This window comes from Triticum aestivum, chromosome 2D, assembly GCF_018294505.1.
Source record: "Triticum aestivum cultivar Chinese Spring chromosome 2D, IWGSC CS RefSeq v2.1, whole genome shotgun sequence".
NCBI lineage: Eukaryota > Viridiplantae > Streptophyta > Magnoliopsida > Poales > Poaceae > Triticum > Triticum aestivum.
In genome coordinates this window covers 402,749,824-402,774,799 of record NC_057799.1, presented here as the reverse complement: position 1 = coordinate 402,774,799, position 24,976 = coordinate 402,749,824, and the positions used below count along the sequence as shown (strand labels likewise).

Below are 24,976 nucleotides of genomic sequence, written 5' to 3'. Positions count from 1 at the left end.
ATAGATCTTGGTTTTGTTGTCTTTCAGATTCCTCATAGTGATCAACAGATATAAATCCCAAGTGACTCAGAGAATAGAGCTATGCTCCCCGGCAACAACGCCAGAAAAAGGTCTTGATAACCCACAAGTATAGGGGATCGCAACAGTTTTAGAGGGTAGAGTATTCAACCCAAATTTATTGATTCGACACAAGGGGAGCCAAAGAATATTATCAAGTATTAGTAGTTGAGTTGTCAATTCAACCACACCTGAAAGACTTAATATCTGCAGAAAAATATTTAGTAGCAAAGTAGTATGGAAGTAACGGTAACGGTGGCAAAAGTAATAGTAGCAATATTGTAGCAATCGTAGTAGTGGCAACGAAAAAGTAACGGAGCAAAGATCAATATGTGAAAAGCTCGTAGGCAATGGATCAATGATGGATAATTATGTCGGATGGCATTCATCATGCAACGGTTATAACATAGAGTGACACAGAACTAGCTCCAATTCATCAATATAATGTAGGCATGTATTCCGAATATAGTCATATGTGCTTATGGAAAAGAACTTGCATGACATCTTTTGTCCTACCCTCCCGTGGCAGCGGGGTCCTATTGGAAACTAAGGGATATTAAGGCCTCCTTTTAATAGAGTACCAGACCAAAGCATTAGCACTTAGTGAATACATGAACTCCTCAAACTACGGTCATCACCTGGAGTGGTCCCGACTATTATCACTCCGTGGTTGCCGAATCATAACACGTAGTAGGTGACTATAACTTGCAAGATAATATCAAGAACACAAATATATTCATGAAAACATAATAGGTTCAGATCTGAAATCATGGCACTCGGGCCCTAGTGACAAGCATTAGGCATAGCAAAGTCATAGCAACATCAATCTTAGAACATAGTGGATACTAGGGATCAAACCCTAACAAAACTAACTCGATTACATGGTAACTCTCATCCAACCCATCATGGTCCAGCAATGATGAAATTACTCACGCACGGCGGTGAGCATCATGAAATTGGTGATGGAGGATGGTTGATGATGACGATGGCGACGGATTCCCCTCTCCGGAGCCCAAAATGGACTCCAGATCTGCCCTCCCAAGGAAGAACAGGGCTTGGCGGCGTCTCCGTATCGTAAAATGTGATGGATCCTTATCTTTGATTTTTTTTTCTCCCCGAACATGAACATATGCAGTTGAAGTTGAGGTCGGTGGAGGTCCAGGGGGCCACAAGTTCGGAGGGCGCGCCCCCCACCCTTGTGGCCAGGGTGTGGGCCCCCTTGTGTTGATTATTTCACCAATATTTTTTATTAATTCCAGAAATGATCTCCGTGAATTTTCAGGCCATTTCGAGAACTTTTATTTCTGCACAAAAATAACACCATGGCAATTCTGCTGAAAACATCGTCAGTCCGTGTTAGTTCCATTCAAATCATGCAAGTTAGAGTCCAAAACAAGGGCAAAAGATTTTGGAAATTTAGATACGATGGAGATGTATCAGTTGAGTGCTAAGAAATGCCGAATTAGCTAAGCAGCCAACTCCATATGAGCAGTGCTCTCATGCTCAAAAGACTAGTTCAAAAGTGTAAGGTGGGACAAGTAAATAACGACAGATATAGCATTGAGACAAACAATTGTTGTCAAAAACTTCTGAGCAACATAACTTACGAATACATCGGTCTTCAATGTGGCAGCTTAAGAATCATGTCATTTTCTTCAATGCAAGATTCTGCAAGCTTTTGTTGTATGAACCAGCATTCGCGTTGAACTGCACTGGATGGAGTTCAACAGTGAAGTCATACCAATCACCTAAATTTTTTAGACAATAGATCATTGCACACGATTCCTAGGAGAAATATGAAAGATTTTAGTGAGCACAAAATCTACCTGAACTTGGCGATATGGCCAACAATTTTAGAGAGCTCACATGTTTTGCTTTTATTGCTCTTAAGATCCTCCTATTCAGAAGTGATGTAACTAATTTTGCATCCATCTTACCACCAAAACATGAACATGTGAGTGTTTTAGAAAAGTGTTTCGACGACATTGCTGAGCATGAATGCATAAGAATAAACCTGCATTATCCTGATATTTTTCTTTATGCGAATGACCTGCAGTAGCGCGCAGAATGCCACATGTAGCTCGACACTGGCTTGCCTTGGCACTTTTCTCTACAGAACATGCTTCACACCAGTATAGCAGCTCGTGCAATACCCGCTTTTTGGGATTTGCCTGCACAGTTAGGAGATAAATGGCGGAAGGAGGCACGCGGACGAGTGGTGGAACAAGACATCCTAGAGTGAAGTACCATGTCTAGTGAGGTGTCCAATGAAGGAGGGACGGAGCAGAGACTGTCGGGGATGCCATAACAGGTCAATGGAGGGCGTCAGGATCAGGCTAGAGGAGATTGGGTCGGCTAGGGCCCAGGGAATGAATCACCATGGAAGGGAGGGAGTCGGCATCCTAGAACCATCCCCATGCTACATTGACTTCTTGGGGGCGGTGAAGAGCGTGTTTCCTCCCCATGACGAAGTAGATGAAATCGTGTAAAATTTATCTATGTTATACAAATATAAAAGAGCAAGTTGTGGATATCCAACAAATCTCACCCGTTCAGCCACATCTACCCAACGGTCTACCACGCTCTAGTATTTAGCACTAAATAGGTTAGCATAGTTCACTAACTAATATCATGCATAATATCAACGTCAGCATTTACCAACTAATTATATCCTACCTAATATTAACATGCAATTTATAGCTTACCAAATATTAATGTGCAATGCAGTTAATATATTGCCTAATATTAATGTGAACTGCAAGCACACGATTATCAATCTAAATCTATGCTAGCGGTTAGGACTAAGTTGGTTGATGTCAGCAGTGTAATTACATTATGTTGACGCTCGAAAATGGCATGATTGCAAAAAGTGACTTGAAGCTGTAGCAAGATGAGGTCAAATTCATGATTTCATGTCACCATTGGATGGCTCTCTTCAACCCGATCGAAATAGATATAGAGATGGTCCAAAACGGAGCTCGGATGCAAAAGTCATGACAATCTTAGAGATACTCGTATTGACATCAAATTAAAGAATGACATGAAACCTAGTTAAGATGGCCTTGGATGAACAAACTATCAACTGCAAAGTTCTTCGTCTCGTTGAAACGGACGATTTTGATATAAAATCGTCCCCCAACCAAGGTCGTATGTGAATTCTACACCCAAAACCATGCACTACAGCAATGTTTCGATGGATCATCCGGCCGGAGGCCGTACAAATGACCCAGACAATAGAAGGTTTACAACGAAGCCGGATGATCTGGGTCTACTTCCCGATGATCCGGGTGAGGCCGGACAATCCGGGCAAAAGAGTCTAGATGTCCGGATGATTTTTCTACTGCATATGTTAGAAAACAGCCCGAAACACCCTTAAAACGGCCTCAGATAAAAAAGCGTTAAACAGAAAAGTTGTGTGCCTCGTTGAGGCGGTTGATTTTGATATAAAAATCATCTTAATCCGATGTGGTATGCAAAAGTTACAGCCCGATTAGTGGGCTGCTGTCAGAAAACTTGATTTGGCCGTATCATCCAGGCCTTGAGCCGGACATCCGCGCCGGAGATCATGATTAGTGTGTGTTTTGTTAGGTTTTGATGATTTGTACGGCTAGGCAAGTCCTTTTCTTGTACAGGAAGTCCATCAGTCTCTTACATAGACAAGAGGTGACATCTGATTGAACAACAACACACAATCGACAAATCAATCTATCATCTTTTACCTTTATTTTTTATCTCTCTCCCTTGTTCTTCTTCTTCCTCGTTCTTCCTAGCTATTCGGCCGGTTACTCTCAACCGTCATATGCTACACCTCATGTTAGTAATTTTTTGGCATCATATACAACTGTACATGCCCGTAATTCGGCTCCGCACCTTCATGGTCATAGCTGAATAAGTGAAAATTTTGCATAAGTGTGCATGCCATCATCTAATATTGTAGCATACAATGCATCCTCTACGTAATTGCATAATTTCGGCAACACCTCATTGCCGGAAGAATCTAAAAGTATTGTGGAGCAATCCCTTATAGAACGGGAAGTGGCTACATAAAAAGGGATATAGCCCGAAATAGTAGGATTAGTGCTCTTTGCCTTGAAGAGCATGATAAGGGGTTAGTTCCCGATTATAATGCAATAAAAGCTAGGTTTTTACAAGAAGATGAATCTTTGCCAATTGATAAAAATGGCGAGAAAAAATATGGTTTACAACATTGCATATGCCTTCACCTAGTACTACATCATATTATACACCCCCTACACAATTACAAAATTTCGGCAACGATTCATTGCCGAAAAAAACTAAAAGCATTGGGGGCAATCATATCCGGAGCGGGCTAAAATTGAGAAAAATCTTAAAGCCAATTTTGCCGCTCACTGCCAAAAACAAACGGAAAAAGAATTAGCTCAGATAAAAAAGCATTGCCAATTGATAGAATCAATGAAAAGAAGGATGATTCGAAACATGAAAATGCTTCGGTTGAAAAAGCCGAATCAAGTGGTATATATTCCGAGTCCATCAAATCCAAAGAGGCAAGCATTATTGAGAAAGGGCATGGCAAGCATAGAAAAACGACCATGCTTGATTTTTCTGAATTTAGTGGAACCTACTTCCTGCCCTATGAGTTTCGTGCCATAGAAATTGATGAGCTTCAAGGACAAGAACAAGTAGCTGAACAAAGTTCGGTTGACAAAGATCTTCAATGTAATGATGCACGGAATCAAGAAAAAGATGTGAAAAGGCGTTGGGGAGCCATCCAAAGGCGGAGCAAGATATTGTTCAAGTCACACCACCATCATGCTCTCCCAACATATTTGAAGAGGTATGTCTAGCAAGTAATTTACCTATTTTTAGATTTGGTCACAACTTTATTGTTGATGCATCTATTAGAAAAATTCCCATAAGTAATTTTGAAAGGCCAATGAAGAAGGGTAATTTACTTCTTAGCAATAAAATTATTATAGAGCATATTGGTCAACCCATTGCGCCATTTATAAAGACCGATAGTAGCTTATTATTGCAGCCAAAGCTTTCCCCATTAATTTATCTAAAGTTCATATCTAATTGGGTAGCTTTGCTTATTTCTTACTTGACTTGCACTTGGTCTCAATTGAGACATGTGTGTTCTAACTATTAGATTCTTTTGAGAAAGTCGATGCTAGTATAATATCTTACCCAAAGACATCAGAGATAGAATGCAAAATAAAATTCATAGCCGAATGGGGTGATACAAAATCTGAACCATTCGTTTGCCTAACTCCAAAGCCGTTCTCACAGCAAGATCGGCTAGAAAATAAAAAAAATACCTTCAATTCAACCATGTGTGTTCAAATTTGATTTATTACTGAAAAATAATTACATTAGAATTCTTGATCACCATGCCGAGCCATCTATCCAAGGACGAATGTATTGTAAGTTGCATGATTCGTTTAAGCATAATTTTGAGGATTACAACATGTTTTGTCAAATAGTTAAATTAGCCATTGAAAAAGGACAATTGAAATTTGTTAAAACACCAAGAGATGACCAGTCTATTCCAACTGGTCTTGATGGCAAGGAGTTTTTGCATCGGCTGCTTCAAGTCAGTCCATTTAAAGAGAAGGTAAAAACTGCAGCTGACGGGATCAAGCTTTCAAGTAAAGAAGTTGTTGAAGAGCATAATGAACATAAACTTGAGGGTGAGAATTCCATCGAAGCTACAATGAAGACGCTAATGACTAGGGGGCAATAGGCAAATCCAATGATCGATGAAAGCAAACCAAAAGAAAACAAAGGCCGAAATAAGTGCAAAGTGTAAGAGATCAAAAATCACCTTCGTTGAACTATTGGATAAATATCAAAAGAATAGTAAAGAGAAGAATGATTATCGTCCAAATCATGCAAAGAAACTAAGATCACCACCAAGGCGCAAATATGAGGATCGGTATTGGCAAAGTGAGAATTTCATGCAACATATTCATATCCTTATTTTGGGCCGCCAATGCCAATGTCGTGGATGCCTCCCCATGCTCATGTAGATCCATATCCATCATGGGACATGTATGATACAAGGGCACATTCTCCATCTTATCTTAGACCATCTCACCAATATTATGCAGCTCCGAGAAGAACAACATTTGAACAATCACATGTTAAAAACCGTTTCAATCATAAGGAATTGGTCCGAAGCTCAAGGAATAAGAAAGAGGTAGTCAAGCAAGTTTATCGCGTTAAAATAGATGGTCGTAAGTGTGCTACTTAAAATTTGGTCTCAGATAACAAAGAGCCAATTAAAGTGTTGACATTGGCTACAAAAGGCAAAGAAGTGAAGCAATCACTTGTTAAAAATCAAAGTGCCAAATCTGAAGAAAAGAAGTTGAGGGTGCACAAGTCCAAAAAGGAGTTGCCATTGGTTAAAACAGAATCACGGCCGAGATGCCCACTCGGCTTATCGTATTGGCAAAAGAAGGAATTACAAAATCTTAGTGCACAAGAGTTGAGAAAGAAGAACATGACATGGGTTCCCAAGAGGATCGGTTCAAATAAAAATGATGTGCATCCTTCTATTGCAATAAGTGTTACAGAAGTGAAGAAAGAGAGGAATGGAAGTGATAAACAATTAAGCCGAAGGTTTGCATCACAACATCAAAATCTTTGGTTAGCACATCATCCATATTATTCAAAAATGCCTTTGGCATGGAATTCCTCCTTAGGTACGATCAATTACCCTCCATGGATACAACATAATTTTCTACATCATGAGAGGGTATTACCAAATAAATATACATTTGACTAGCTACATTTTTGTTGCTAATCCAAAGGGCCGAAATATTTGATTATTATTTCATTTGTTTATTTCGTCTATACATGCTTTAGTGGATGAATTCTACATGGACCTCATGGCAATGGCCGACACTTAACTATTGTCCTAAGAAACTATCTAATCATGGCCGGTGTGGAATTCTAACATTGTCCTTAGTTCAATTGGAGACCGAGACAAGGTACATGTTTATTGATATTAGCCTTGTTTTTCTAGTGCTATGGAGATTATGTTTTGATGGTTGAATTCGTAGCAATGACCAAGGTGTTGGTGTTGTTTATATATTTTCTTATGATACTATTTTCTAATGCCGCTTAGAATACTTTTTGCACAAGTAATCAAAGCCGAATATGCATTGGTATTCGGATTAAAGCTTTTACTTGCTATACATTGAGGGTTTTGGTGATTCGTTATTAGTAGTACAACAAATATCAGAACTTATCAATGTTTTGACGAATCACTTATAATTTATCTTGCGGCGCGTCTAGATGCAATATCCTCCTTGGGTTGCTTTCAAATTATTCACACATCTAGACATGACAATTCGAAAGAGTTGGCACAGGAAGCATCTGGCTACTATGTTAATCATGGTGTATTTCATTTCTATCAATAGCCGATGCTTAGTCTCGTCAACATAGGTAAGGCCGAACCGAAGTCCACCGCTTCAGCCACTAATGAAATTTTTATGCACGCGAAAGTAAGGGTTGGAGAAAGTTTATTGTTAATTATCTACAAAATCCTAGTAAAATGGTGAACAATATGATTCGGAGGATGACCTTGAGATACATATCTATGGAACTTTATCATCGGATTGTTAATGAAGTTGAGAAGGTTTCACCCAAGTTTGCATTAAGGATTCAAACAAATAATGGATGATCTATATTTATCGTCCTAAGCACATGCAAAGTGGCCGATGGAGTATTAACATCGTCCTTAGAACCAACACGGTACAAGTTATTTTTCGGCACGCTAGCTTTGCCGAAAAACAGGGGGCATGTCACCATTGGACTTGAAGATGTAGCAAGATGAGGCCAAATTCATGATTTCATGTCACCATTGGATAGCTCTCTTCAAGACAATCGAAATAGATATAGAGATTTTCCAAAACGGAGCTGGGATGCAAAAGTTATGACAATCTTAGAGATGCTCGTATTGACATCAGATTAAAGAATGTCATGAAACCTAATTAAGATGGCCTTGGATGAAAAAGCTTTCAACTGCAAAGTTCTTTGTCTCGTCGAAATGGGCGATTTTGATATATAAATTGTCCCCGTCCAAGGTCGTATGTGAATTATACAGCCAAAACCGTGCGCTGCAGCAATGTTTGGCCGGACCATCCGGCCGAAGGCCGCACAAACGACCCAGACAACAGAAGGTTTACGACGAAGCCGGATGATCTAGGTCTACTCCTGGATGATCTGGGTGAGGCCGGACAATCCGGGCAAGAGTCCGGATGTCCGGATGATTCTTCTGCTGCAGATGTTAGAAAACAGCCCTAAACACCCTCAAGACGGCCTCGGGTCAAAAAGTTTTCAGCAGCAAAGTTGTGCGTCTTGTCGAGATGGTTGATTTTGATATAAGAATCATCTTAATTCAAGTTCGTATGCAAAAGTTACAGCCCGATTAGTGAACTGCTGTCAGAAAACTGGGTTTGGCCGGATCATTCGGGCCTTGAGCCGGACATCCGGGCCAGAGGTCGTGATTAGTCTGTGTTTTTTAGGTTTTGATGATTTGGACGGCTAGGCAAGTCCTATTCCTGTACGGGAAGTCCATCCGCCTCTTATATAAACAAGAGGTGACGGCCGATTAAACAACAACACACAATCGACAAATCAATCTATCATCTTTTACCTTTACTTTTATCTCTCTCCCTTATTCTTCTTTCTCGTTCTTCGTTCGTTCTTCTTCATTGCAGGGCGGCGAACATTGAGGCCCTAGGGGTGATTTGGTCGACCTATGGCAGCCCATAGCCGCCGTGCGCGCTGACGGGGTCCCTTCGGGCGTGTGGGGTTTTGGGTCCTCAAAAGCGCCCGCCAGATTGCTTGCGGACCACGCTTCCGAACGGGTCTTCTTCAACGTGAGCTGCGGTGCATCACCCTTGATGTTGGAGGTACACGGTGACGTGTTCGTGTGCGAACACATTACCTGTTTTCTGGGCGCTCGCGAGAAACACATCTTTTTTTCCTTTTTCTATACGCGTTTTTTTGGATCGTGCTTGGTTTCTTCTAGGTTTTCATGATAGTTTTTGCTTTTTTTTCTTTTCCCAATGTGAAGCAAACTGTGTGAAAAAAAATACAGTCAAGTTTAGAAGAAACCCAACTGTGAAAATAGTTCATGATTTGGACACACGGTTCAAGAGACAAAATGTCTTAAATAAACAAATCTACGGAAAAAAATCGCAAATGTGATGTCCTGACTTAATAGTAATGATAGATTACTCATATTAATAAGGAATTTCTTCTTTTCCGAGAGCTCATTCGTAAATAACTTCAAAGTTAAGCGTTCTTGACTTGGTGCGGTTTGAGGATGGGTGACTGACCCGAAAGTTGATCCTAAATACACACGAGTGAGAATAAAGTGCATAAAAAAAACTAGTTGATATGTGAGGGCTAGTCTAAATCATGATAGGCGTAACGGCCTTGAACCGGTGATTGTGACCGGGGCGTTATAGCAAAACTCTCAGGTTACGAAATATATAACACATGCACTATGACACTTGTCACCACGAGAGAAGGTGAAAGTGGCCTTTACAAGAGATACGTTTTAACTAGTGATTTCTCCCGTAGTAATAACATCGCCTTGTTTACAATTAGAAGCAAAACGCAAATACGAACGGCAAAACACACACACCTCAGGAGGAAAGCACAAAATAGGCTCATCGCGCACCACTGCCCAAAACAAGCAAATACGAGCCCTCAGAATCATCACTAAACAGACGGCAACGTCGCGAGACAGAAGCACGCTGCAGTTCTCCATGTGCGCTTGCGTGAATCTTGAAGCAACATTGGTCCAAGGCTAAACGTGTGATTTATACGTGAGTTTGGCTAAAACATCATCTATAAATAACAGCAAGAAATAGGGATATAGAAGCATAAAGTGCAAAAAAATGGAGAAGCGGGAAATAGGCTCATCGCGCACCACTGCCCAAAACAAGCAAATACGAGCCCTCAGAATCATCACTAAACAGACGGCAACGTCGCGAGACAGAAGCACGCTGCAGTTCTCCATGTGCGCTTGCGTGAAATCTTGAAGCAACATTGGTCCAAGGCTAAACGTGTGATTTATACGTGAGTTTGGCTAAAACATCATCTATAAATAACAGCAAGAAATAGGGATATAGAAGCATAAAGTGCAAAAAAATGGAGAAGCGGGAAATCGAACCCCGTGCCTCTCGCATGCGAAGCGAGCGCTCTACCATATGAGCTACATCCCCTTGGCGAACGTATATGATTTGTCCTATAATTAATCTGGAGTAGAAGAGATGCAAAAAAGTATGGGAAGTATCACCCTCACGTTGTTTTCTGTCAAGTTGTTAATTCAGGTGCTCGATGCGCTTCACTTTCCTGGTCTGAGAAGATGATCACGTGAATCAAGCATTTTTTTTTTGCCGGCCATTCAAATTAACACTAGCTAAACCCACCTGGGTGGCTGGGTTTGCAAGTTCTACAAACTTCACAGTACTAGTATTTCGAGATTGATGAAATGTAGAGCCATATTCCTTCCGTCCAGAAATACACGATGCACCCAACTTTCAAAATCCACAATATATCCAATTAAATGTGGATCATCTATGAAAGTCAATAGCATTGAGATGTGATCTTTTCAACATCAACCGTCGAAGCCAATGATATATATCTGCATCGCGCAATCCTAACATGGTTACACAAATTGTTGGTCAAAGAAAAATAAATCAAGAAGTGCCTCTACCTTTCATTAATTATGGACAGAAGAAAATAAATGAATGAACCATATATTGAAACAAACAGAGCACATGATATTTCATTTATATTCTACATATCATACATCAATATATGGTGATCACATTATTTCAACATGATTTTAAACAAATGGAAGCCTTTTTTTTGGAAAATGCCCCCTGAAGCACCCACCCCCCCGGCCCCCGCGTCGCTTTCAGGGGGCGACTCGGGTGGCGAAACCCTAGCCGCCGCCCCAAGCCCCCTCCTCCCCTCCCTCCCCTCGCCGTCGCCGGAGGATGCTGGCGGGCGAAGCCCTCGCCGGTGGACGGCGGCGGCGGGGCCCTTGTTCGTGGGCTCGCACACTGCTCTTTGGTGTGCTAGAGCGGCGGGAGCGCGCGGTGGCGAGGCAGGCGGTTGTCTGTGCTCAGGGGAGGTCGTGATGATGTGGATTGCACGTGCGGTGGCGCTGCTGAGGCGGCGGCCGGCCGCTGCTGCGAGCGGCAGAGATGAGGGCGCCCAGATCTGGGCCGCGCGGGCCCGCCCTGGCCTGCGATTCTTTTTCTGCCCCAACCCACCCGCCCCCTCCTTCCACCCCTCCCGGCCGCCGCCGTTGGTAGCCGCTGGGTGGGTGTGCACGCGCGCGGCGGTCCTTGATGGCTGTTGTTTGTTGTGCCTCGGCGGTTCCTGGCGGCGGATGCTGCGGGCCGGCGCGGCGGCGGCGCGGTGCAGGTGGCTGCTGTTGCCTGCTCGTCGCCCTTCCGGCGGTGGCCGGCCTGCTGGCGCTGCGCCGGTCGGTGCTTCTCCTGTGACGACAACGTTCCTAGGCATCCCTCCATGTGTGCTGGTCTTCTCCGACGTTCTTCGCCAAGTCCGATCTGCCATTGCATCTGAGGTCTTTGTTCATGGGTCAGGGCGAAATCCCCGCGCGGCGACGGCCTGCGCTGTCAACGGCGACGCCCGAGGGTGTCGTCACCTCCTTGGAGGCGTTGGCATGACCCTGACCAGATCTCCTCCTCGAGCACCAGGAGAAATCCCAGGTCCGGTCTCCCGGTCCGGGCAGCGGCGGCGTCTCAGCGCCGTTCCCCTCTTGAAGGCGCTGCTTTGGCTGCAAGTGGAGTTTGATGCGGCAGATGGAGGCTGGTGATGCATCGCGCTGGCATAGACTGCTACACAGGGAGCAGATCGCAACGTATGCCAGCGCCCATGCTTCCCCAACGATTGTTTCACCTGTTCATGTCAGGCCCTGCCCTTCGCCCGCCGACTCTCTAGGCACATGGGTGCGAGGTACGTTGGCCTGGGCAGTCATGGGGCTGCAATCGTCCCTGGAGGCGTTTGGCAATGGCGCTGACGCTGACGCTGCCCCTAGAGGCGTTTGGCAATGGCACTGACGTTGCCCTGCTGGGCGAGGCCTAATGTCGTTGCATGTCTGTAGTTGAGGGCACCTCCTCACCTAGTTGTAGTCGCTTGGTGACGACGGTCGTGTATGTGTGTGTGTCCCTCCTTTCTGGAAGTTGTACCCCCGATTTCTTCTTGTTCAATGAAATGAAACGCAAAGTCTCTTGCGTTTTCTCGGAAAAAAAATTAAACAATACAGGTGAGCAACATAAAGTAAAAGTGACAAAAACATCCAACAAAAAGAAACAGGGCAAACATTACATTTTACACATCGTACAGGCCTAAGAGGTATGGAGTAGCAGGTGCTGATATAAGGGAGATTTGGCTTCTCAAACTAAAAGTGAGTGAAATGCCAGTGCAGGAAATCAAATCCAGATCGACAACAGAGCTGAGCTAGTATATTTGCCAAGATATGAATAACAGGATGCCATACAACTAGGTCATCTGAAGCAACTGGGAGAGTTGCATTCTTCCGATTGGTGGGCGGTTACCTTGCACAACAGCCTACAAATGCAATTGCTGCTAATGTACAATGACTACAATCTGCAGGTACCAGGCCCTAAATCATTTTCCAAAGCTTGTCGCCGATCTCAACTGGTGACATTGTCTTCTCAAATTCGAACTTATCTAGCTTCTTCCTATTCTTGTCAACAATATCTGATAAAAAGCTAAGGATTGCACACAAGTTTTGTTTGCTGTAGATATAAATAATATAGTGACAAAATGCAGAATAGTAGTTTATTTGACGTCCATAGGTAGAAACTGATGTCCTTCAGTACAAGAAAAGAAGCCAAAACAGTAACATATTGAAAGGATACATCCAGAAATCTTCTCCTGATCTTCGAAATCTGGCATGATATTTGTAACTGACACACACATGGAGAGCATACTTCTGCACAAAAATGTAGTTGGTCAATTTAACTGCGAAATAGGATAACCGGTACAAGCAACAGTCCTGAAACTCAACTCATACTGAATTAGGAGGAACCAGTCATTTACATTCCAACCAGTGTTTAGAAAAATCACCAAACTTTGCTCGACAATCTTGTGTGCAATGAAATGCAATGGCAAAATATGTCAGGGGGAAGATAAGGGAGCGGTAGCATTATCCAAATTCATAATTTAGTAATGAACTACAAATACCGATTTGAACTTCAATCCTAGTTCTTATATAACGGTGAATATCAAACAGGCCACTACATATAACTTACTGTTGGGATGGACAACGTAATGGTGCTGCTAGTTATACAGCCCAGATGAGATTTTCTAGCTAGCTTGACCATCCAAATAGTTTCCCACTGATGGCATGTGTGCAGTTACGAAAGCAAAATGTACATACATGTACTCGGTGATACAAATCTGGACTTACTGTGCCTTCAGCATGTCTTTCTCCTTCTTCTTGACAGCGTCCTTTCTTTCTTCTATAGAAGCCCTTTGGCGGTCTAGGTTATCAAGCTCAGCACTCACCGCTGTGTTGACAACATAAACTGTATCAGCAATCCAACTTAAGGTAGCAATTCAGATGATAATGATACAGATGTTGAAATAAGAACTTATCTTAAGTCTTGGCGAAGCTGTTGCTCCCCCCGGAGTTTCTCCTCCATCTCATTTCGCAGCGTGTTCAGTTCTTCATCAGTAACTGTTTCAGCTTTTGCTTTGTCTAACTTTTCCTTGAAGGAGTTTAATTTTTCCTGATACTCTGTTGCACAAAAAGAAGCATGCCACTTCTATTGTCAAATTCTCAAATAGTCAACCATCACCACATCTCTAATTATTTCAAAGGTGCTTGAATTAATGGATGTAAAGTGTTCCTTGAATCCTTTGGTATGCAAGTGCTGGAATGCTAGGTAAATTAGATATGCTAGTTTTTGTTTCAAAATCAGGCCCTTTTAAGCAGGATTTTCAACCACACGTACTCAAAAATTGCCAGTCTAAATTTCCCCCACTGAACTTGAGCACCAAATCGTCTTCACCACACGAGGACTCCTATACACGACATGAATCGGAATCTCAACAGAGCAGGAGAGAACGGACCTTTGACTTGGAGCTCGAGGTCCCCGGAGTCGGAGCAGCAGGCGGAGCGCAGCATCCGTGCCCCGTCGCAGGCCTGCGCAAGGGCTTCGCCGTCCTTGCTGCCCAGGAGCACCCCGACGAGGTCCTCGCCGAGGGAAAGGAGGTTGGCCACCTCAATCCGACTACCAGCATCTTCCGCCATCGGAGAGGCGCCGGCAAAACCCTAACAACCACTTTCGCTTTCCACAGGCCGCGAACCGGTGAAGAGAGATGGATTGGGCTCCGTGGGACACCGGCGTTTAGGCGCCGCCGGTGACTTCCGAGAGAACGGCGCGATGGATTTTTGATCGATTTGGGCGGACTACTTTCTCCAACAATGGAGCGTAGGGAGAATGGCAGATTTGGGCTCCAATTTTCCTAATAGACCTTGGTAGGCTGTATACAGCCCAATCAGGCCCAGGCGGGATTGGTGGCAAGATATGTCCCCGCACATGGGCGCGCAGGCTCTGCTCGAGTTCATTGCGCTGGTGGACGTGACCCGGCACGTGGAGCTGCGGCTGGGCATAGATGACGCCATAACATGGAGCTGGGAGAGCACACGACAATTCTCAGCGCAGTCGGCGTACCGTGCCCACTTTGCGGGAAGAACGGAGAACGCGGGAGCTGTGCAGATTTGGAGATGTCGGGCACCCCCCACATGTAAGTTTTTCATATGGCTTGCGGCGAGGAACAGATGTTGGACAGCGGATATGCTTCAACGACGACAGCTGGCGCACCCGCCGGCGTGTCCCTTCTGTGACCAAGCGCCGGAGACGTTGGATCACTTGCTTCTCGGATGCGTTCTAGCACGACAGGTATGGGCCAAGATCATGAACACATGGGGAAGACCGGATTGGACGCCATCCACAGATTCAAACCTTGTCGAATGGTGGACAACACTCAATCCCCAAAAGCACTTTCGGAAGGAGGCGTGGACAGGGATAACACTGGTGCTATGGATGTTGTGGAAACACCGGAACGGCATTGTCTTCAATGGGGCATCGCCATCGGTGGACGACGTGCTTGTAAAGATTGAGTTAGAGGCGCAGAACTGGAGGGCGGCTGGCCTACTTTGAGAACGTGGCTCAGTCACATGTATGGTAGATAGGTGGGATGAGGGTGAGTAATCCGCATGTGGATTTTAGGGCTCTAGCAGCCGTAGAGATGGTTGTACTAACAATGGCCTTTTCTTTTGGCCACCAATTCTATCTATGATCCTGATGCGTCAATCTTTGACGTATCCCTTGAAAAAAAAAGGCCCAGGCGGGATAAAAATGGGCTGTTTGGTTGCCTGCAAACTGGTCTGGCTCACATCGGCATGAAACTTAAAGCACCCCACAGCCTGGCTCGCTGGGAACACTCGAATCTGTCGTTTCCAGTGAGTCGGGCTGAGTCGGGCGGAAAACGAACATGCGGTGTAGGGCGCGGTGCAGGGAGATCCAGTCCGAGATGGCGGGAGGGGAAAATCGGTCGAGGTGGGATGGCGCGAAATATACCCTCACCACCCCATTTACACCCTCACCCCTAGCTGTAGGACAAGCCCTCCTTTGTTATTGGCACTGGCGGCGGCAACTACTTAGATCTGCGGCTGCGACGGCGGCGACAACTCAGATCTGCGGCTGCGACACTTCCCTGCAGCGGCAAGTGGCGACAGCAGCACTCCCCGGCAGCAGCTGCTGCTTCTCCCTTTCTTCCCCGACTGTGTCCGGCCATCCTCGTCTCCGTCATGCCTACCCCAACCTCGAAGCAGGTAAGCTACCCCCTCCACCTCCTCTGTTATGTGTTAGGTCGTTCGATAGGACCATTTAGAGTTGATAGTGTTGGATGTGGGGTTCCGGCTAACCCTTAAGGTTCGAACACTAGGGTGCGCGCGAAGTCTCTCCCTCCTACCAATCTATGCTCTAGCTCGCTAAGATCTCGCGGATGAACTCGACGAATTCGCAACACAAAAAGACACGGGGTTTATACTGGTTCGGGCCACCGTTGTGGTGTAATACCCTACTCCAGTGTGGTGGTGGTGGATTGCCTCTTGGGCTGATGATGAACAGTACAAGGGAAGAACAACCTCATGAGGTTGAGGTGTTCTTGTGCTTGTGTAGTTGAGGATGATCTGAACCAGTTCGGGATCAGTTGCCTCCTACTGTGGTGGCTAGTCCTATTTATAGAGGCCCTGGTCCTCTTCCCAAATATCGAGCGGGAAGGGAGCCAACAACGGCGGGCAAATTTGAAGGGGGACAGCTAGTACAAGCTATCCTGACAAAAGCGGTCTTCGCCTGCGAAAAGCTCTGGGGTGACGCCGTCTTGGGCTCCACGATGACCTCCGCCTTGCCGTCCTCCTGGTCTTGGTCTTGTTGCACCAATATGGCAACCTTTGCCTGATGCCTCGGTACTCTTCGCCTGCGCTGGCCTCCTTAGCACCAAAGAGGAAATAGGGACGCTGCGCGCACTGGCGCCTGCCTGGCACCCGTCTGGTACCGTTCGTCATGGCTCACGTCACGAGAGCCTCGTGAGGTTTGCCTTGCCTTGATATCTCCGCTCCTCGTGAGCCTGCCTGGCTAGGCCACTCCAGAGGAGGTCTTCCGTCGTCCGCCTCACGAGGCTTGGACCCTCGCGAGGGTCTTGGGTGCTTTGTTGACGAAGATGGGTCGTACGGCCTGCTGCTTGGCCGCGCTGTGGGCCGCAGGCAGGCAAGTCTGGGGACCCCCGTTCCCAGAACGCCGACAGTAGCCCCCGGGCCCAAGGTGCGCTCGGGCTTGGCTTCGGGGCGAAGCCAAGGGTCAAGTTCGGAGCACCGCGGGCCCCAAAAGCCTGCGGCCTCGGACGACGCGTGGCGGTTGATTGGACGTGGGCGTCTCCGCTTTCCCACGCTGCCTCGACAACTGCTTGCCCTGACAGAGGCTGGCGTGTCAGGACCCCGATTCCAAGTCACATCGATCTAGCCGGTAACACCTCATATCACTTTGCGGCCTCACGCACAGTATTCCCACGGGTGTCGCCTTACCATGGCCCGGGACCGTTTGCGTCTTTTGGCTCACGTATATGATAGTGTCGCTAGCATCCATATGACAGAGAACCCGGGCCGACATGACTAGTCGTGAACTCAAAGTGGCACTAACTTACGGGGACAGGCATACATGAATCAACATCGAGCATGTCGGTTAGCAGCGTGCGAATCCGGGCTGTAGCTCTGGGCTAACAGGACTCCGGGAACCCGGGCTGTAGCAGGCTAGGCAGGACTCCGGATGTCACTGCGTGACATTTCCCCGAAGGGACAGACACAGGAACGAAGTGAATCACATGCCGGCCAGTCAAGTGTTTCGGAGCAGTAGTGCTGGGCTAGCAGGACTCCGGTGAACCGGGCTGTAGCGGACTACTATGGCTCATGGAAGCACAAGACTACATTTCCCCATAAGAGAGGCTACCAAGGATAAACAACTAGGTTGTCGGATCCCACACATACCAAGCATTTCAATCATACACACAATATGCTCGATATGTGCAAATACAACATGGCATCACAACAAGACTCTACGACTCAGAGTATTTATTCATTAGGCTCCGAAGAGCCAGATATTACAAACATGGGTCTCATGACCCAAACATACAGAGCATACAAGCAACAAGCACATGCGGAAGCTTAACATGTCTGAGTACAGACATCTATAAATGAAAAAGGCTTAGAAGCCTGACTATCTACCAGATCCTGCCGAGGGCACAAGATCGTAGCTGAGGTATCAAGCTAAACGTCGAAGTCCACACGGAACTACTAGCGAGACTGACGTCTCTCTGCAAAACATAAAATAAGCAAACGTGAGTACAAATGTACCCAGCAAGACTTACATCAGAACTATCTACATATGCATCGGTATCAACAAAGGGGGTGGTGGAGTTTAACTGCAGCAAGCCAGCTTTGACTCGGTGGCTATCCTGAACTACGACTGCAAGTAACTCTTTTGAGGTGGCGCACACGAGTCCACATATTCACCATATCAATACACCACTATCGATTCGCTCCCGTCTCCCTACGAGGACGCCATCCATAGCACTCACGCTTATCTTGCGCATTTTAGAGTATCCACTTTCACTTGTCTATGAACTGTACAGGCAACCCAGAAGTCCTTTACCGCGGACACGGCTATTCGAATAGATCATATTAACCCTGCAGGGGTGTACTTCTTCACACACGCTCTCGCCACTTACCACCATGTACACGTCGTGTACCTCGGCAACCTTCAAGTGGAAGCCTGGCGAGGGAGTCGGCCACGACCTGACTAACCACACAAGTCTCTCGTCTAGGTTTATCGCCTATTCGGGTTCCATCCGCAAGGAGATCCGGCCGGGGTGTCGCTCACGGCCCCAAACGATGTGTACAGGGTTCCCAAGCCCACCTCGACGGATGGATCTACGCTTGGTACACCGTGCCACGGTGCCTAGTCTGTCCCAAGCCCACCTGTACCGGGTGCCACTTGGTAGACTACTAACACTACCTACAAACACCAGAAACTAGTTGCAACTCCTGGACAGAGATCAGGTTGATTAATAAGTCGAGAGAGCTTGGAGCGCCCGGAGCCCAATGTGTGGTAGTAACTGTTCATGGATCACAAACACAGAACTCAGTTCCTGAGGACGGTTTCAATGAGACAACCCACCATGTACTCCTACATGGCCTCTCACCGCTACCTTTACCAAATCGCGTTCACACACTTAGCTCTCAACAGTAAGACATGTTCACCACATTCCAATTCATCCCCGACGAATCAGACCTGACTCAACTCTAAGCAGTAGCAGGCATGACAACAAGCATGGATGAGTAGGCACATCAGGGCTCAAACAACTCCTGCTCATGCTAGTGGGTTTCATCTATTTACTGTGGCAATGACAGGTCATGCAGAGGAAAGGGGTTCAACTACTGCAGCATGTAACAGTTGAATCGCTGTTGTCCTAATGCAGTAAAAGAGAGCAGGAGCGAGAGAGTGGGATTGTATCGGAATGAACAAGGGGGTTTTGCTTGCCTGACACTTCTGAAGATAGTATAGCTCTTCATCGGTGTCATCGATCACGTCGTTGGAAACATCGTCTACCGAGAGGGGACAATACCGGCAATAGAGAAGAAATACAATCAATGCAATGCAACAATATGATGCATGAATGTGACATGGTAATAATGTTATGATTTGCACTAATGCATCCAGCAACAATTTAAATGAAGTCCATATGGACCAAGGGTTCATATGCAAACTCCATATTTAGCATTTAAGATGCCATTATCATGTTTTCACTTATACAGTAGGTATAAGTTGGTTTAACATGCATGAAAGTAGCATAAATGGATAGATTGCATTTTTCTGATAATTTTTCATATATAATTTATTTCATTTGGAGTTACGGTTTAATTTCTATGATTTTTCAAAGTTAGCACTATTTTCTGGAATTTCCTATACAAGAATAAATCCAGTAAAAGATTAGCTGCGTCAGCATGACATCATCGTGACGTCAGTAGGTCAAAGGCGCCAGCCTAGGTCAAACCTGACAGCTGGGACCCACATGTCAGTGTAACAACTAACTATCAGAGTTAGTTAGTGTTACGTTAGCACTAATCTAGGTTAATTAGCGCCTGGGCCCACATGTCAGTGAGTGTGGGTTCAATTAGTGGCGCCATTAGCCGCTAATGACGCTGCCACGTCGGCACGACCGGAGTTAAGCCGCCGGCGAGGTCAGCGATGACGGAACGGCTCGGGTTTCGCCCTCCGGCGACCAAACGCCGCGCGGATAGGCTCTGTGGGTTCCTGGCACTCGTGCGCATCCGTAGGGGGCGACGGGAGGATGCGGGGTGGTCAAAGCTCGCCGAAGCGGAGCTTGGGGCGGCGGCCGGAGTTCGACTAGATGCGGGCGCGGGCTGCGGCTCGCTTCCGAGCAAACGGAGCGCACAGGCGGTAGCTACTGGCAGCAGGAGCTTGACCGGGTACTCAGCCGCGACGTTGGCCCATCGCAGCGACGACGGCGACAAACGCGGCGGCCGGAGCTCACGGGCACTTGCGGACGGCGGCTATGGAGTGGAATAGAACACGAACGAGGAGGGAAAATGGGGAAGAGCTCACGGCGGTCCTGAAGATCAGCACGGGAGGCTCGGGGACGGCCAGGCTGCAGCGAATCGACGACGGGGAGGTCCGGCGACCGGCGGTGAAGAAGATGGCGACTGCGTTGCTTCAGAGCCTCCGTGATCGCGAGATTCGTCGGAGAGGAGCCGCTCGAGGTAGCAGAGGCGATCGACGACTCGGGGGGGGGGGGGGGGGGGGGGGGCGAGGCGTGCGCGGTGGCTACAGATACGGCTGACGGCGGCGAGAGGCGCTCTCGGGCTGCGAGAGAGAGAGAGCGGCAAGGGAGAGAGGAGCCGACAGGGAGGGAGTGAGAGGGGGTCAGGGGTGTGTGCGTGGCATGCTCAGGGCATCGGGGGAGTGAAGCAGGCAGGGTGGAGGTGGCCTGCGCGTGCTCGGCGGCGGTGCGCTGTCCCCCTCCTCTGCCTACTGGCAAAGGTAGGTGGTGACTGGCATGGGCCAGGTGGGCCGGCCCAGTCCAGGTAAGTGGCCTGAGGCCTATATCTCTCTCTCTTTTCCATTTCCTGTTTTCTATTTTCTGTAATTGTGTTTGGCTTTATTAAAAATGCCAGAGCATTTCCAAAATCATTCAACTGACTGTGGCCACTGTTTGGAATATTTCCAACAGTAAACATTTCAGTTTGTGATTATTTGGGCATTTAATATATTTTATAGGATTTAAATGCCCAAATGCAAATACTATATGATTTAATTCAGTGACCCCCAATTGACCTAGAAAAATGTGCAATATTTTTGGCAGAGGTTCGAGACCAATCCAAAGATGATGAACATTTTGTGAAGGCATTTTGGGTTCATTGAAAATATTTTTATTTGAACCTAGTTGATTTGATCTGGTGCTAGGGTTTGAGCAATCCCCATTTCAACTTTCAAGTAAATTTAGACATGATGCAACAACCAAGCTAGTCCAAGTGCATAGCAAGGCTAGGGATGTGACATGGCACGGGCAGTTCTTTCCTTCATTGCCTCTTCCTTGCCTCGCTCCAGATCCCCTTTCTCGCTCTTTGCCGCTGCTATCTCCAGATCTGCTCCATCCTTGCTCTGCATCTGCCGCCCATGGCGCCGCGCAAGGTCAAGACTTCCTCAGCACCGGCTTGGTATGAGCCGGCCCTCGAGGCGCCCACCGTCACGGAGAAGAGCCTCGCCTCCGTGCGCCTGCTGACAGCGGGCGAGGGCAATGAGTGGGGGAAGACGGAGCTCCGGCTCGCGTCCGACGAGCCAGAGCCTGAGGGGAGCACCTTCTTCCCCTTTTTCTCGAGCAGCGTCGCCGTCAGGTTGGTTCCTCCCTTCTCTGATTCTTTTATGAAGTCCTCGACCACTAGGGGCTGCAGGCGTTGCATCTCCATCCCAACTCTGTCCTCCTCCTATCCATCTTTGCCTACTACTGCGAGGCGTACCTGGGCGTTATGCCATCCGTGGCGCTCCTTCGCCATTTCTTCTTCCTCCGCGTCAGCGGCGAGCACACCTCCGGGTGCGCTAATTTCGTTACATGTGGCAAGGCCAACTCGATCTCGAGCACCGGGAAGAGGGCCGACAACATCTGATCCAAATGGGTCATGATGGACGCCCAGCGCGCCGACCCGCGTCTGGCGTTGCCAACAGCGGCGCCCCCTCCCAACGGGGGGTGTCCCAAGGCGGAGCTTGTCGACGAGCGGGCATCATTGGTGTTGGGGCAGATGATGACCGACCTGAGGCCGGGCAACGCGAGGGCGGCCAAGGTAACGGGGGCGATGCTCCTGAGGGAGTTCTTGACGCTGCGGGTTGCCCCACTCCAAGCGCGCGCGCCCCCTCTGGGAGCTTGAAGAAGAGGAGAACAAGACCCGCCTGAGGCCAGGGGACCTGCCTGGCGATGAATTGGACGCCGTCCTACGCCTCATAGTCGGGGACAACTAGGAGTACCCGCCTAGCGCTTTCGTTCCCTTGTTCCAACGCAGGGACCGGGAGGAATTTGTCGCCTCCAGGCCGACCTTTGATGCGCGCGGGCTGGTGCCGCCAACGCTTCCGAGAGTTCCTACGGCGCAGAAACCGGTGAAGGTGTCTTCTGGTGAGTCCCGCGGAGAGGGAGAAGAGGAGGAGGACTCGGAGAAGACTCTGGAAGAGGTGGGGGAGACTTCCCCCCTGAGCAAGGCCGAGATTCTCCGCGCCCTTCCTGATGATGCCGAGGCCGACGCCTTCCAAGGGGAGAGGGAGCAACCCCTCATCCCGACGAAGGGTAGGTCGTTGCTGGTAGCCCGTGGTGCCGCCCCCGTCCTGGTGCCTCCTGGGGCGGGCTCCGGTTCTGTCTCTACTCCGCCTGGCGCCGCCGGAGCCCGAACGCCTGCTCCTCAGGTCCCGAAGCTGTCAGGCTTCAAGCTTCCCAAGCGGTCGGTGGAATACATCGCAGTGGATCGGTAAGTGTCTTAAGCTTCTCCTTGTCCTTGTTTGTACTCGTTGTTTCCTGATACTCGCCCCTGGTTGATCAGGCCGACATCTTCGGCGAAGAGGAGGAAGGAAGGCGCAGCGGCCGTTCCTCCCGCAGAGAAAGGAGGCAACAACGCCCGCATCTCCCCGGCCCGATCGTCCTCGCGAGGCCAAGAGGAGCATCGCCGCGTGGAGTCAGCCCCCATGGCCCCGCTGGCTCCAGAGGTGCCAGTACTTGGCGAGGCTGACGAGGTCCCAGCTGCTCCGGAACCCGCGGTCTCCCAAGCCCTGGTGATGATGTCGCTTCCTCCCACTACTGCATCTCCACTCCCTGGTCATTCTGCTCCTGCTGCCGTCTTGGAGCGTGCCCTTTCGGAGATGACCTAGCTGCAGGCGGATGTCCTGAGCGCGGACCCGTGCCTGGTGGCCGGGCGTCTGGAGTTGGCCTCTGGCTGGCTTCACTCTGACCCGGCAGTTCGCGCGGCGCTGGGTCAGGCTGCTATGGCTTTCGAGAAGGAGAAGCAAGGAGCCGCCAATGCTTCGGCCGATTGTGAGGCGGCGCTAAAGGACGCCAAGGCCGCCCGTGACCACTACCAAGTGCTGGAGGGCGAGCTGCAGAGCCTGCGCGACAAGCACGCCGAAGAGGTGCGCTGCCGCCAAGCGAAGGAGGAGGAGATGAAGGCCCGTGAGGAAGCCGTCAAGAACCGTGATGCAGAGTTGGCGGAGCTGGGGAAGAAGCAGACCGCCGATCGCAACCGGTTGGAAGAGTTGGAGTGAAAGATGGGGACGAGGGAGGCCGATCTTGACGCCAAGGCATGAGTCCTGGCGGAAGACCGCGTGGCCTTTGCCGATCTCGAGAAGAGGTCTCGCAAGGCGCTGAAGACGCTTTACGAGCACGGCCTAGAGAAGCCTCTGGACACCGACGAGGACGGCCCCGCCCAGCTGCTTCCTCTCGTGGTGAAGACGCTCGAGGAGGTCGTTGATGGTCTCGGTCCCATGGCGAAGGCAGAAGCTCGCGTCCTGTCTTCAGCTGCGTTGACTCGCGTCTTTAGCCACCTGCGCCTTCGCGACCCCAACGCTTGCCTTGACGAGCTGCTGGAGCCTGTAGCTGAAGATCAATACGTGCCGGCTGCCGCGGCCGTGCAGGATCAGGCGGGGGCCTTGCTGAGGAGGTTCCGCGGCTTTGTCTCCGCTCCTCTGTCCGGCGTCGTCGACCTTGCGGCTGGTGGTGAAGACAAAACCGCTCACGAGGGAGCGCCTTCCGCAGGCGACGGCGACGTCTAAAGGTGACCCGCGGCCATTCTTCCCGTTCCGTTCCTGCGACATGTATCAGGCCTCGTGGAGGCGTTTAGACTTTTTATTTGGTACTGTGAGGACAATATGCTTGTAATATTTGCTTCGAGATTTCGCGATTTCCCTCCTATTTGCTTTGCGTTCTGCGTCGGCAGAGCCCGGCCCCGCGCATACCTCAACCGCCATTGGGCCGACCGGAGACCAGGACGGACCAAGGAGTGAGGGGCTACGTGACCAGTTAGGCTCCTGAGTCGCGATGCTCAGGAGTCCCCCTTGACGCGCAAACAACATATAGGGAGAGTTCGTGGGGGTAGATTAATGTTCTACGTCGGCAGGGCCCGGCCCCGCGCATACCTCAACCGCCATTGGGCCGACCGGAGACCAGGACGGACCAAGGAGTGAGGGGCTACGTGACCAGTTAGGCTCCTGAGTCGCGATGCTCAGGAGTCCCCCTTGACGTGCAAACAATTCCCATACCTGCCCTCGCCGAGGCCTCGGGAGGGGCGCGCGATGCCCAGGTCCGGGGGACCTGGTTAGGTGGCGTGCGCTTGGGCGTGACCCGAGCGCAGCCCCCGTGCCCAGCCCCCATGCGCGGCTTTCCCGAGGGGAGGCGTTGCGGTAAGGCTGGGCGCTGAGCTCTGGGCTCCCTGAGGTTGGCACGACCGTGGGGTCGCCCTCAGTTGTTTATCACCAGCGCGGAGCATAGTGCTTCCGCTTGTGCACGGGCATAGCCGCTCCTCGGCAGTGTCGACAGCCAGCGCGGAGCATGGTGCTTCCACTTGGGCGTGGGATGGGGGCCCCCTCCGGGAGGAGCCCCCGGGGCGTGTACAGCCCCGCCCTGACACGTGGCTTGCACGCAGGGCTGCGAGGTGTATCTGGGCACTCGTGAGCCAGCGCGGGACTCACGAGGCCCTACCTCAAGGCGGGTTGCGCCTGGTCTTGAGTCTTGGTGACTG

The 24,976-nt window shown here is 48.8% G+C and overlaps 1 protein-coding gene and 1 non-coding gene across 2 annotated transcripts; both read right to left on the bottom strand.

The window, feature by feature from the left end:
• Positions 1-10,210: 10,210 nt before the first annotated feature.
• Positions 10,211-10,283, bottom strand: TRNAA-CGC (transfer RNA alanine (anticodon CGC)). The gene has a single exon. It is a non-coding gene; the product is annotated as a tRNA-Ala (tRNA).
• A 2,093-nt stretch (positions 10,284-12,376) lies between these two features.
• On the bottom strand, positions 12,377-14,656 carry LOC123049430 (kinetochore protein SPC24 homolog). Its single transcript, XM_044472348.1, has 5 exons — positions 14,197-14,656; positions 13,720-13,861; positions 13,532-13,633; positions 12,981-13,054; positions 12,377-12,819 (listed from the first exon to the last, which is right to left on the bottom strand). The coding sequence occupies exons 1-5, from the start codon at positions 14,375-14,377 to the stop codon at positions 12,722-12,724; spliced, it is 597 nt and encodes a 198-aa protein (XP_044328283.1). The 5' UTR covers positions 14,378-14,656; the 3' UTR covers positions 12,377-12,721.
• Between the last annotated feature and the right edge of the window lie 10,320 nt (positions 14,657-24,976).